The sequence below is a fragment of the Sus scrofa genome, chromosome 13, assembly GCF_054392235.1.
Source record: "Sus scrofa isolate SSC_HxYL_T2T_F1_AM1 chromosome 13, Sscrofa_HxYL_maternal_Yorkshire_Landrace_v2.0, whole genome shotgun sequence".
Classification (NCBI taxonomy): Eukaryota; Metazoa; Chordata; class Mammalia; order Artiodactyla; family Suidae; genus Sus; species Sus scrofa.
The window spans coordinates 220,297,783-220,310,691 of NC_139395.1; the positions used below are offsets into that span (position 1 = coordinate 220,297,783).

General features: G+C 49.5%; 2 protein-coding genes across 2 annotated transcripts in view; both read right to left on the reverse strand.

Moving 5' to 3' along the window:
- The window catches only part of TMPRSS2 (transmembrane serine protease 2), a 62,935-nt gene that overhangs the window by 46,135 nt on the left and 3,891 nt on the right, over positions 1–12,909 (reverse strand). The gene's annotated exons all lie outside the window — the stretch shown is intronic.
- On the reverse strand, positions 1,967–8,974 carry LOC146397909 (uncharacterized). Its single transcript, XM_084992186.1, has 3 exons — positions 3,508–8,974; positions 3,152–3,280; positions 1,967–3,061 (listed from the first exon to the last, which is right to left on the reverse strand). Exon 1 carries the CDS (start codon positions 8,760–8,762, stop codon positions 8,397–8,399), a length of 366 nt encoding a protein of 121 aa, XP_084848312.1. The 5' UTR covers positions 8,763–8,974; the 3' UTR covers positions 1,967–3,061; positions 3,152–3,280; positions 3,508–8,396.

Genomic DNA, 12,909 nt, shown 5'->3' on the forward strand with positions numbered 1-12,909 from the left:
ACACCACAACCACAGCAAGTCGGGATCCGAGCTGTGTAGCAACCTACACCACAGCTCATGGCAACGTCGGATCCTTAATCCACTGATCAAGGCCAGGGATCAAACCCACATCCTCATGGATACTAGTCAGATTCCTTTCTGCTGTGTCACAACAGGAACTCCCCTAGGAATGTAATACTGATTTAACATTAGAAAAGCTATTAGTTCAACACAGTAACATGTTAAACAGAAACATTGTAAAATCATCTCGACATACTTAGAAAGAGCATTCAATAAAACTCAGCATGCATCCATGATAAAAGTCCTTTGCAAAGATAAAATGAAAGGAAACTTTCTTACCTGATAAAGGACATCATTTTAAAATATCCAAAATTATCCTTGGAGTTCCCGTCGTGGCACAGTGGAAACAAATCCGACTAGGAACCATGAGGTTGTGGGCTCAATCCCTGGCCTCGCTCAGTGGGTTAAGGATCCAGCGTTGCCGTGAGCTGTGGTGTAGGTTGCAGACGTGGCTCAGATCTGGCATTGCTGTGGCTCTGGCGTAGGCCGGCAGCTGCAGCTCCAATTAGCCTGGGAACCTCCATATGCCTCGGGTGTGGCCCTAAAAAGCAAAATAAATAAACAAATAAATAAATAAAATATCCAAAATTATCCTTAATGGTGAAAGGATTATGGCTAGCACCACTTCTACTCAACTTTGTACTGAATGTTTTAGCCAGGATAGTAGATGAGAAAAAAGAAATTAATCTAAGAATTACCAAAGAAGAAACAAGTCATTATTAAAGATGATACAATCGTGTATCTACAAAACCTCAAAGAAGCAAAGAAAATCACTAGAATTATTAAGAAAGTCCAGCTATCTATATTTATATTTGATAAATACAGAGGCAGTATATAAAAATAATTTGCATTCTTCTGCACCACCAGCTAACCATTGAGAACACAATTTTTATTTTTATTTGTTTGTTTCTTCTTTTTTTCTTGCACCAAGTGATTTAAGTCTCCACCTTGCTTCTGAATTTCTACATAATATTTAAATCTGGATAATATAAAACCATGTTGGGAATGCAGTTTTTACATGTATCATTTACTTTGACAACAGTAGAGTGATTTTGTAGGAGAATGCCATTCTTAGAAGAGGCATGTAAAAATATTTAAGGGTGGAGTTCCCATTGTGGCACAGCAGAAACAAATCCAGCTAGGAACCATGAGGTTACAGGTTCGATCCCTTGCCTTGCTCAGTGGGTTAAAGATATGGCATTACAGTGAGCTATGGTGTCGGTTGCAGACACGGCTCGGATCTGGCTTTGCTGTGGCTGTGGTGTAGGCCGGCAGCTACGGCTCCAGTTTCGACCCATAGCCTGGGAACTTCCATATGCTGTGGGTGCAGCCCTAAAATCAAAAAAAAGATTTAAGGGTGAAGTGCCATGATGTCTGCAAATTAATGGCTCATCAAAACAAAGCCACATATGGGAAATTTTTAATAATTAATGGATCTAGGAGGAGGGTGTACATGTGTTTATTGTACTAATCTTTCATATTTTCTGCATCTTTGAAATGTCATCATAAAAAGTTTGGGGGAAAAAACTACAAAGGCATAGCACTTAAATGACAACAAAGATTGGTTACCTTGAAAAAAGATAGCAGGAGTTCCCATCGTGGTGCAGTGGTTAACGAATCTGACTAGGAATCATGAGGTTTTGGGTTTGATCCCTGGCCTTGCTCAGTGGATTGGGGATCTGGTGTTGCTGTGAGCTGTGGTTTTGGTCGCAGACGCGGCTCGGATCCCGTGTTGCTGTGGCTCTGGCGTAGGCCGGTGGCTACAGCTCCGATTCAACCCCTAGCCTGGGAACCTCCATATGCCATGGGAGTGGCCCAAGAAATAGCAACAATAACAACAACAACAACAAAAGACAAAAAAAAAAAAAAAGAAAGAAAGAAAAAAAGATAGCAAAATACTTGAAAATTCTTGTGGAGAAAATGATAAGCCTTTATTGAAACGTATTAAAGACTGAAAAATGGAGGGATATACAATTCGTATGTGGAAGATGCAGCGTTCCAAAGATACCAACTATCTCCTCAAATTGACATCACAGATTTAATGCAATTGCACCCAAAATTCTAACAGGGGTGTCTTGGAGTTCATGGATGAGCTCAGCTGGAAATGCACTGAGAGAGCCTGGAAGAACAAAGGACCAAGAAGAGCCAAGATACACCTGGAGTAGAGCGAAGACAAGGCAAGCTTATTCCCCAAGAAATTTTCCCATTCAGAAGACGGAATATAGGACACTGAGTCTTCTAAGTTCATTCTAGAAAGTTGTGCAGGGGTCTTGGCTTAGGGAAAGGGAGAAGAATGAATGGGAAGGAACCAGGTCTCCATGGAGGCTTGAAATGCTCAAGGGACACACAGGCCAGTGGAGCTGTCTCGTGGGAAACACCTGTTATCCACGTGGAGACAGATGGAGCTGGAATCCTACATCACGACGTACGTGTAAATCAATTCCGGTGGCTTAAAGACCATATGTGAAAATAAGGGAGTAGAATGTTTAGAAGAAGCGGTGGCTTTGCGATGGGACAGGCTCACTAGAGGTCCCCGTCCTGTGTGTTTCTGGTTAGGTTGGGCCATGCGTTCTTGGGAGATTTGGGAAGCAGAAGTGAAACAGGAATCAAAGCTTTTGCTCCCACCCTGGCTGGTGGCTCACCTCCTCGCAGAAGGCAGTGACCAGGCCCTTTCCTCCGATCCTCCAGCTTCTTCGACTCCGGGCCATGTGTGTTTACCTCTGTGATGAGTGAACCCCAGCCCAGCTTCTGTGGGACACCCCCATCGAGTCCTAACTTTGGGCTCCAGCTTGTCCTTGCATGCCCACATTTTACACTATTGTAGACTGCATCAGGGACCCCACATTCATAGGTTGGAGCCTAATCGCAATGTGGCTGTAATGGAGAGAGGACTTTTAGGTTGAATGAGGTCATGGGTAGACTGCAGTTTGATAGGATTGATGGCTCTGATAGAAGGATCTCTCTCTTTCTCTCCCTCTGTCCGCATCTCTGTACACACACACTGAGGAAAGGCCATGTGGAGACACAGTGAGAAGGTGACCATCTACAAGCCAAGAAGAGAGCCTTCTCCAGGAACCAGACAGACCAGCACCTTGATCTTGGACTCCCAGCGTCCAGAACCGTGAGGAAGAAATGCCGACTGTTTCAGCGCCCGGTCTATGGTGTTCTGTAACGGCAGCTGGACCAGAGTGATTCTTCATCCCTTGTGGTCTGCAAGCCTCTGATGAGAACCCAGGTGCCACACTGAGACGGGTTTGACAGCGCTCTCAACTGCAAGGCGAAATCCTCCCACCCGCCCCCTTGGAAAACACATGGGTATCCATCGCTATAGAACGTGGAACACAAATTAAAACTAAGGGAGGGCTCTAACGTGGAGGAAGACTGAAGGCGTTATGCCGAGCGAAAGAAGCCAGGCGTGCCAAGACAAATGCTGTGGGGTCCACTTACAGCAGGTCCTTAGAGGAGCCAAGCTCATGGAGACAGAAAGCTGACGGTGGGTGGCAGGGGCTGAGTTTCACTGGGGATGCTGGAAAGTTCTGGAAATGGATGCTGGTGATGGTTGCCAACAGTGTCAATGCGCCTAATGCCAATGAACTAACTGTACACCTAAAAACGCTTAAAACTGTACATTTTATGTAATGGGTATTTTACTCCTCACACACACACCAGACTGGCAAAACTTAAAGCTGCTTGATACCACATGTGGCAAAACGGAGCCTGCGAGGGGAGAGAGGGGAGAGGGGCGAGGAGGGTGTCCGTTGGTACGAGCGCTTTGAGAACTTTTCTGTGTTCTGCGATAATGGAGAAGATATTTAAAACTTTCACGCAGAAATCTCACTCCCAAGTACATGCCCTGAAGAATTCTTGCCAAGCGCACAGAAGCTTCTGCAGGAGCATCTGCAGAGAAACTATTTCTACTGCAAACGCCTGGAAACGACCCAAATACGGACAGGAACTCCTATCAGCGCCTTCTAATGGGAAAGGAAAGAAATAAGGACTGGTTATTCACGGGATGGGTAGCACCCGGCCATGACCATGCATGACAGCAGATACCTATCCCCACGGCGGAACCTACAAAACGTGAAGCAAAAAAGCCAGATGCAGAGGATTCCACTCACAGAAAGCTTTAAACATCCGACACTTAATAACATTTTTAGACGTGTATCCATAAATGGCAAAACTGTGGGAAAGAGAAAAAAAATGGCTAAACACTCAATTCAGTATCGTGATTTTCACCGCCCCCCCCACTCCCCCACGGGAATGGACGGGGTTCAATGGGGGGGAAATGCAAATTGGAGGGGAGCGGACACAATGCATGATGGTGTTGGTGAGGATATGTTTTTTAACCTGGACAGTGACTACCCAGGTGTTCATTTTATGTTTTCTTTAGGACTTTTCACATTACACATATCCTATCGTATGCATGGAATATTTCATTGTTTTGCAAATGATGTATGTATCATTACTGGTTTTAAGACGTGTGGACCTGAACACAAGCCCCTTGATGGGGATGATGGAGCATCAAGTTCATGACCTGTCAGTAAGAGAACTGTCTCTGGCCCCATGCTGCTTAGACCGAGAGGATAATTCTGTGCTTCAAGAGTCCTATGGGTACCCAGAGTCAGAAGGGGGGCAAAAGAATTAAATCCTCTAAGAAATCTACTCTATACTCTGTGATGGCCTATGTGGGGAAAAGATCTGAAAAAGAATGGATAGATATGCATGTACGATGGATTCACTTTGCTATACACCTGAAACTAACATGATATTGTCAGTCGACTATAATAAAAAAAATTTTAAGCGTATTCTATTTAATTAGAATTAAAATACAACTTTTAATGAATGTTTTTCATTTTAAATTATAATGACTTAATTATAATTAAAACAAATTAAAAATGGAATTCCTGTTGTGGCTCAGTGGTAATGAACCCGACTAGTATCCATGAGGATGTGGGTTCGGTCCCTGGCCTCACTCAGTGGGTTAAAGATCCAGCTTTGCCCTGAGTGTGGTAGAGGTTACAGATGCAGCTTGGATCTGGTGTTGCTGTGGCTGTCATGTAGGCTGGCAGCTGCAGCTCTGATTCAACCCCTAGCCTGGGAACTTCCATGTGCTGCAGGGGCAGCCCGAAAAAGCAAGCAATAAATAAATAACTAATAGAGTATTCCTAAAACAGGAGGGGGAAAAATAAAGATCAATCCCTTGAAATACAGGGGTGCCGGACACAGAGAATTTATTCTGAGCCAAGATAATGTAGCAAGTGAAGTCGTCACAGAGGGAGCTCCTGACCTCCGGCTTCTCATTGCCAAGGGCATGAGGCCCCCTTATCCAAACGCCCTTGCTGGAAAAATGACATCTCCAGGGGATCTCTGCACAGCAGCCATGTTTTCAGCAAGTTCTTTGGGTGAGTTCAGACCCCACTTGTTCAAACACAGAAAAAGTGTTTTGTTGTTTTTCAAAGGAGGAAAAAGATCTTTGCTGTTTTTTGTGGCTGCAGCAAGTCGTGAGGCTCTGCTCCAAGGCTCAGCCAGGTTCTGGGGCCCTGGCCCTGTAAAAACATCAGTTGCCTTTCATTAAATGTTTACTGTGCCTGACCCAATGCTGCAGTTCGTAAGACCTCATTGTGAGGCAGCTACAGATTTCCCCATTTCTAGCTGAGGATCTGAGGGAGGGGTGGGGGGTGGGGGGGCTGACCTGCCTTCGGCACACCTGTGTGCCTGAACAGCTGAATAGACAGGGGCTCGGGAGGGGCCCTGTGCTCCCAGTCGGTCCCAAGTCCTACCAGGCCCCTTTGCCCCAGAACCCAGAGGGAGGCAGGTACAGGGCAAAGGGTGTGCCGGGGGTGTGGGGAGCGTCACCAGCCTCACCAGCCGCTGGCAGAGAAGGAGGAACAGCCACTCTTGCCTCCTCCTCCAGGGCCCTGAGTTCCATGCATCGGACCTTGGTCCCTGCCCCCGCCCCGCCACCCACCAGTGCTCTCACCTGTACTGGGAGACATCCCGGTCCTGGGAGCTAGGATGGGCACTGGCGGATGTGTGCTCACTGAGGTTGGCATGCACCCTGGAGCCTGGCCCTGGGAACTAAGTGCCAACTTTGTTGCCAACACTCTGGATTCATAATGATGGAGAGAAAATGAGACCATGGTAATAAAAAAATGCCACTGTGGCTCAGTGGGTTAAGAGCCTGGCATGGTGTCCATGAGGATATGGGTTCAATCCCCAGCCTCGCTCAGCGGGTTAAGGATCTGGCATTGCACAAGCTGCAGTGTAGGTCACAGATGTGGCTCGGATCTAGTGTTGCTGTGGCTGTGGCATAGGCCGGCAGCTGCAGCTCCCATTTGACCCCCTAGCCCGGGAACCTCCATATGCCATAGGTATGGCCTTAAAATAAAAAATGAAAAAAAAAATGTTAAAGGCCCAATCGTGGCTTGGAGTTCCCATTGTGGCTCAGTGGTTAATGAATCTAACTAGCATCAATGAGGTTGCGGGTTCGATCCCTGGCCTCACTCAGTGGGTTAAGGATCTGGCGTTGCTGTGAGCTGTGGTATAGATTGCAGACACGGTTTGGATCTGGTGTTGCTGTGGCTGTGGTGTAGACCAGCTGCTGCAGCTCTGATTCATTCCCTAGACTGGGAACTTCCATATGCCACAGGTGTGGTCCTGAAAAGAAAAAACGAAAAGAAAAAAGAAAAAAAGAAAGAAAGAAAATGCCACTTGGGAAAGGGGAAGAGAAGAGGCAGCCTCTGCTGGCCACCGGGCTGTCCCTCACCCCTGTCCAGCAGGAGGAACTGGGGCTCCCTGCCCAGTTGTGCTGAGAGGAGATGGTGGTACCCTCTCTGCTCAGGGGCGACCTCCTGTTGCAGCCCAGGGTGGGGAATTACTGCTTTTCCGCGCTGGAGGGGGCATCTCCAGAGACGGGTCTTCAGGTTTGGCCAGCTTGTGTGGTTTCCATCAACCAGTTCTGGTCGGACAGCTCCTCCCAGTTGGACCCAAGCCTGGTCCTTCGCCCTTACTGGCTGTGTCCTGGTGCAGAGAGCGGAGGGTGCTGGCCAGGCCAGCTGGATGCGCCTCGCTCTGGCTTTTCCCAGGATGCTGGAACTTGGTCTTGTGTGATATTCTTTCTCGTCTGGAGATGAATTCCTGAGCTGGCAGGGTGACTGCCCCATGACTCTCCCAGTGATGAAGGGACAGCCCTGAAACTCTAACTGGGGAGCCTTTGGGGACACAGCTGTTGGATGATGTCCAGGGTGGCCCCAGCCATGTCCCATGCAAACGCCATCTCCAGCCCCGAGGCATCTGATCCCCAGGCCCATGATGCCCCTCCCCCAGGAGGGCATCTGCACCCACGCCCTGTGGGTAAGAACCCCTGTTCCCGGCGGGTGGAGGTGGTGGCAGCTGAGCCTCTGTACTGACCGCACCACAGCTCAGCACCTCTGTTGACCAGCTCTGCTTCCTTCACCCCCAAACGCTGACCCCCAGCAACACTCCTCAAGGGACTTGCTGCCCCCCGGGGAACCTGGCACAGGGCAGGAGCCACCGAATCTCTCACGCAATGGCCGTGGCGGAGAGGAAGTTGAGCTTAAGTAACAGCGTGTAAAAGGTCTAGAGAAACATTACTTCTGAACACTTATCACTACAGTCCCCAGGACACACCACCTCCTCCCGAAACACGACCTGCGAGAGCTCCAGGAAAACCCCTGGCCTGACTCAGACCCACACCACTGTGGAATGTTCTAGACGCTCAAGAGGGCAGCCATGGGTCTAAGAACCATAGAAGGGGCACTGGCTTCCTACCTCTGTGCATTCATCCCTTTCTAAGGGATCCACTCTGGAATTAACCCTTTGATGGCTGAACCACCAAGCTCAGCCAGGTGAGCGTCAAGCTCTCTCTCTTGTCAAACCCTGTGTCTGGGGACCAGAGCCTCTCGGTACCCACCGTCCATCAGGAACCAGGGGATGGTGGGGTCTCTGCGCTTAGTCAGTGAAAGACTTTTTTTCATCCAGTCAAGACTAAACATTCTCATCACATGGCTGAAGCCCAGCCTTTTCAGACACGGGCAGTAAAAACTGCAAAGTGCAAATACGGCCTTGTATATATACAGGTGCGGCTGCCGTGCCTCTTAAAACCTTTTAACAGATGCAACACTGCTCTCATAAAAACAGTGTATTGTTGAGAAGCTTCCCCCAAGGCCAGCCTCCAGAGTTACATTTCCATCCCACAGGCTGGGCTTTTTGAAAAGCGCCCAGGTGAATGAAAGTTGGTGTAAGTCAGAGGGGTGAGGCATAAAAGGACCACTTTTCCCGGGAGGTCAGGGTCACAGGTCTTTTCCTTTCAAGCTTCAAGCTTTAGAAGAGCAAGTGCGGCAGACCTGCTGGCCAGCGCGGCCCTCGGTGACGTCCAAAGGCTGGGAGGTCCCCAACCAGACCGGGTGGAAGGCCGGCAGCCTTGGCGAGGTGGTGGCGGTGGCGGTGGCGGGAGAGGTGGGGGCAGAAGGGCAGTGAGTGGTTCCAGCGTGGGACGCAAAGAGCTGCAGGAGCTGCTTCTGCTTCTCCCTGCTCCGCCGCACGGAGACGGCACGGAGACGTGTAACCCCTGCACCTGCTTGGAGAGGGCCAGGTCCCCCGGAGCGGGGGCGCACAGAGGCCAAGCTGGGGAGGCCTCCGCGGTGGGCACCCTCTGCTTTGTCCATCTCGGCTGGGGGCATTGCGCAGGCCGTGTGCAAGATTGCGTTGGAAAATGTCCGGCTGCTTGAAAGCAATTGAAAGTGGGCTGGGTCAGACCGCAGAGACCTGGAAGCTCCATTCAAAGAGCTTGACCTGCCCTCCGTGGAGGGGCCTCCTTGAAGGGGCTGGAAGGGGCCTCCTTGAAGGGGAGATGAGATGACGTTGCGCCTCCGGTTTCGGCCTCCTCCCCTCCCCCACCAGGTACGCCGCAGGCAGGGGAGGTGCTTGTGGGGAAGAGGGGCTTGGCTGGTCCGAAGCCCCGCGGAAGTAAAAGCTTCGTTTGCATCGCAAATTACATTCTATACCTCTTATTTTTTTCTTAGCATTTTATTAAAATTTGTTTCTAAATGAGCAGTACCATTTGTAGTACTCTGTGCAGAACACACATGACTTGGGGTCCGTCAGGAGAAAGTAAGACGTGCTCATTACCGTATTTGCGGAAAGGACGCTGCGCCGAAATGAGCCCCACTGAACCCTGGGGTCATCCTTGAACCTTCCCCTCCCGACAGCCCCGCCCGACGGAGACCAATCTTTTCAGGGATGGCAAAGATCCGGATAATTTTTTTTGGTCTGCAAAAAGGAAAAATTAGACGTATTTTTTTCTTTTCATAGTAAGTTCTTAAAGATCTACAATTTAGAGGGTTTTCCTCACAAGCATTTCTTATAAAACGTGCTTTAATTTTTCTTAATGATAAACATGACTTCTCTTTCCTGGCTAAAATACACCCAAATAACTTTTTTTTTTTTCCTTTTGGGGCTGCACCTGCAGCACATGGAGGTTCCCAGGCTAGGGATCGAATCGGAGCTGCATCTCCTGGCGTATACGACAGGACGCGGGGTCCAAGCCGCGTCTGCAAACTTCACTACAGCTCACAGCAACGCCGGATCCTTAAAATGGGTGAGGCCAGGGATCGAACCCACATCCTCATGGATGCAAGCCAGGTTCATTACCGCTGAGCCACAAGGAAAATTCCCCCAAGTAACTTAAAGATTAAGACTTCCCTGGAGGCCTAGCATTTAAGGATCTGGCATTGTCCCTGCTGTGGCACAGGTTTGATCCCTGACCTGGGAATTTCCCATGCCACCAGTGCGGCCAAAAAACCCCAGAAAGAAACAAAAAAGAAAATATCAACCATTCTTGCCCTAAGGTTCTTTGAACCCCTGCCTCAAATCCCTTGCCCAGTGGCTCCCGTCTAGCCATGCTGGCAGCGCGGTCCCAGTCCTAATCAAACCTGCTCTCAGGAGTTCCCATTGTGGTGCAGTGGAAACGAATCCAACTAGGAACCTTGAGGTTGCGGGTTCGATCCCTGGCCTCACTCAGTGGATTACAGATCCGGCATTGCCATAAGCTCTGGTGTAGGTCGCAGACGCAGCTTGGATCTGGTGTTGCTGTGGCTGTGTTTGTGGCCGGCAGCTACAGCTCTGATTAGACACCAAGACTGGGAACCTACAAGCGCCACGGTGTGGCCCTAAAAGGACAAAAAGCAAAAACAAGCAAACCAAAAACCTGCTCCCAGCCCCAGCCCTTAAAAGCCCCACCTTAACCCAGGCTTCCAGTCCAGGGCACATCCCACCCCCTTCCACACCTGTGAGCTGCCTTATCACCCTGGCTCCTGAGGGGGCTTTGTCTCCGTGGGGAAGCCTGCACCTGATAATCTGGGGCCACTTTTCTGTAGATCGACCGCAATCAATTACTCGAAAAAATAAAAAGCTAATAAAAATAAGAAAATGAATAAGAAAATAAAGCTAATAAAATTAAGCAGCCGTCATGTTTGGGTTGTACAAGTCTTTCAGTCCTGGGTGTAAAACGCCTGCTTGTAAAGCAATAAATTCTCCTGCAGCAAAGGCAGCAGAGAGCAAGGACTCCTTTCCCTTTTGCCAACTGTGGGGCTCCCAGTGCTCCCCAGTCACCCCAGGCAGGGCCTTGGCGGGGACTGGCAATGGCCTCCCAGTGGACCGTGGGTGCTGAGAGGGGGCGAGGGCCCCGCTGCCCAAAGGAAGAGGAAGCGGGTGTCCAGAACCACGCAGGGCAGGGCTGCCCAGCCCTCTAGGGAGCCCTGCGCTCAGAGCACTGGGTTCTCACTCCCTCCCTCTGCCTCTGAGTACCGTTGACTAAGAACTTCCACAACCTGCAAGTTGTGGGCTTTGAGTTAAGTTTTACTTGGGGCAAAATATGGACTTAAGCCTGGGAGACAGCATCGCGGGGAGCCCCGAGAAACCCCCGGAGGCAGGGAGGGAGGAGCCAGGATACCTAGGAGTTTTTGCAACAAAGGGCAGGAAGCGGGAACGAAAGAACCCGGGGCCCCCTGGAATCATATTCCTTTGATATGCACCTCCACTCTCAGGGCCAACATCCGGAGTTTCCACAGCCTGCAGGACTCACTGGCTCTCAGCCTGGGAGGTGACTGCATTCCAGACGACAGTGACATTTCTTATCCTTAACTGCAGACCGGGCTGAAATACCACCCAGGGAGGAAAAGGGGGACCGACAGCACGGGGTAGAGGTAGGGGGGGCAGGTGCCTGCAGCACACACACATCTCACACAAGTTTGTTCTCATCTCCTGAAGGTCGCTACCAGTCACAAGGGGCAGCCACCACCACGAAGGACTTTAGTGTTTTTCTAGAGATGAGGAGATGATGCAAGAATTGAGCCCATAAAATCGTCTCCTGAAAATATCTGACTATCTGAAGGCCTGTCCTTCCAGTTTTCCCAGAGCACAGAGAGCCTTTGCTCAGGTCTCCCTGAGCTCCGCTCAGGGGGAGCTGCGGGTTGGCAGCTGCACTGGCTCATGTTTTACTCTGCGGAGAGGCGGGTAGCAAGTGCCAGACTTGCGTTCACGCTACTCTGTAACCTCATAGGCAAATGGCTCAGCTAGTTCCTTTATCCATAAAATAGGCACAGCACCACGTTTCTGGGTGTGGAGGACGAGACTGACCAATGAAGGAGGACAGACTTTGCAAACCAGGAAGAACTAGGCAAATCCAAGCTTCATCTTTTCCAAGAAGTGGAGAATTCAGACCACTCTCCAACTGGGGCAGGTCTGGGATGGGCTGGACAGGGGCAAACATACCTAGGGTGCCCGGTGTGGCTGTGCGTGTTCTGTGCTGCACAATTCCAATAGGTGCCTTTACATCTGTAGTCATGAGGATGTGTATCTTTTTATTTTATTTTATTTTATTTTATTTTATTTTATTTTATTTTATTTTATTTTATTTTATTTTATTTTATTTTTATTTTATTGTCTTTTTATGGCTGCCTCTGCGGCATATGGAAGTTCCTAGGCTAGGGGTTGGATAGGAGCTGCAGCTGCTGGCCTACACCACAGCCACAGCAACACCAGATCTGAGCCGCGTCTGCAACCTACACCACAGCTCACAGCAATGCCGGATCCTTAACCCACTGAGCGAGGCCAGGGATCGAACCTGCATCCTCATGGCTGCTAGTTGGGTTTGTTACCACCGGGCCACGACGGGAGCTCCAGAAGGTGTAGCTTTAACATGACAGTTTCCAGCAGACACCAGAGTGTCTTAGGGAAAGGGTGATTTATCCTAATTCATGTGAAAGTTGAACAAGCTTGTGTTTAGGCTGCCCGACGATGCACCATCTTGCAAGAGGGAAGATAGAAGCCCCACGGAAGGCCTCTCCGCTACAAGTTTTGCAAAATAAAATCGCAGTCTTGTGTTCCAGTTCTTCTTTGCCTTAACTACGTGGCCAGAGGCCAGAAGGAAACACATTCATCACCTTAAAAATGTGTCAAAAGCCACTTTCGATTGCTCCAAAAGAAAGCTCTTGAATGGTGGTAGCGGCCAAACCAGATAGGACATGTCTTAGCAGAAACATGGAATTCTAAAACTATTTTGAACCAAAGTTTTTTGGTGTATAGTTGGCTTACAAGAACCAGTAATTTTTTTGTCTCTTTTTTTTTTTTTAGGGCCGCACCCACCCGCATGGAGGTTCCCAAGCTGGGGTCCAATCGGAGCTGCAGCTGCCAGCCTACACCACAGCCACAGCAACGCTGGATCCAAGCTGCGTCTTCGACCTACACCACAGCTCACAGCAACGCCAGGTCCTTAACCCACCGAGCGAGGCCAGGGATCAACCTGTGTCCTCATGGATGCTGGTCAGG

What these genes read in the sequence shown, in the direction of transcription:
- LOC146397909 (XM_084992186.1), bottom strand. Translation starts at nt 8,762, where the DNA reads ATGCCCCCAGCCGAGATGGACAAAGCAGAGGGTGCCCACCGCGGAGGC.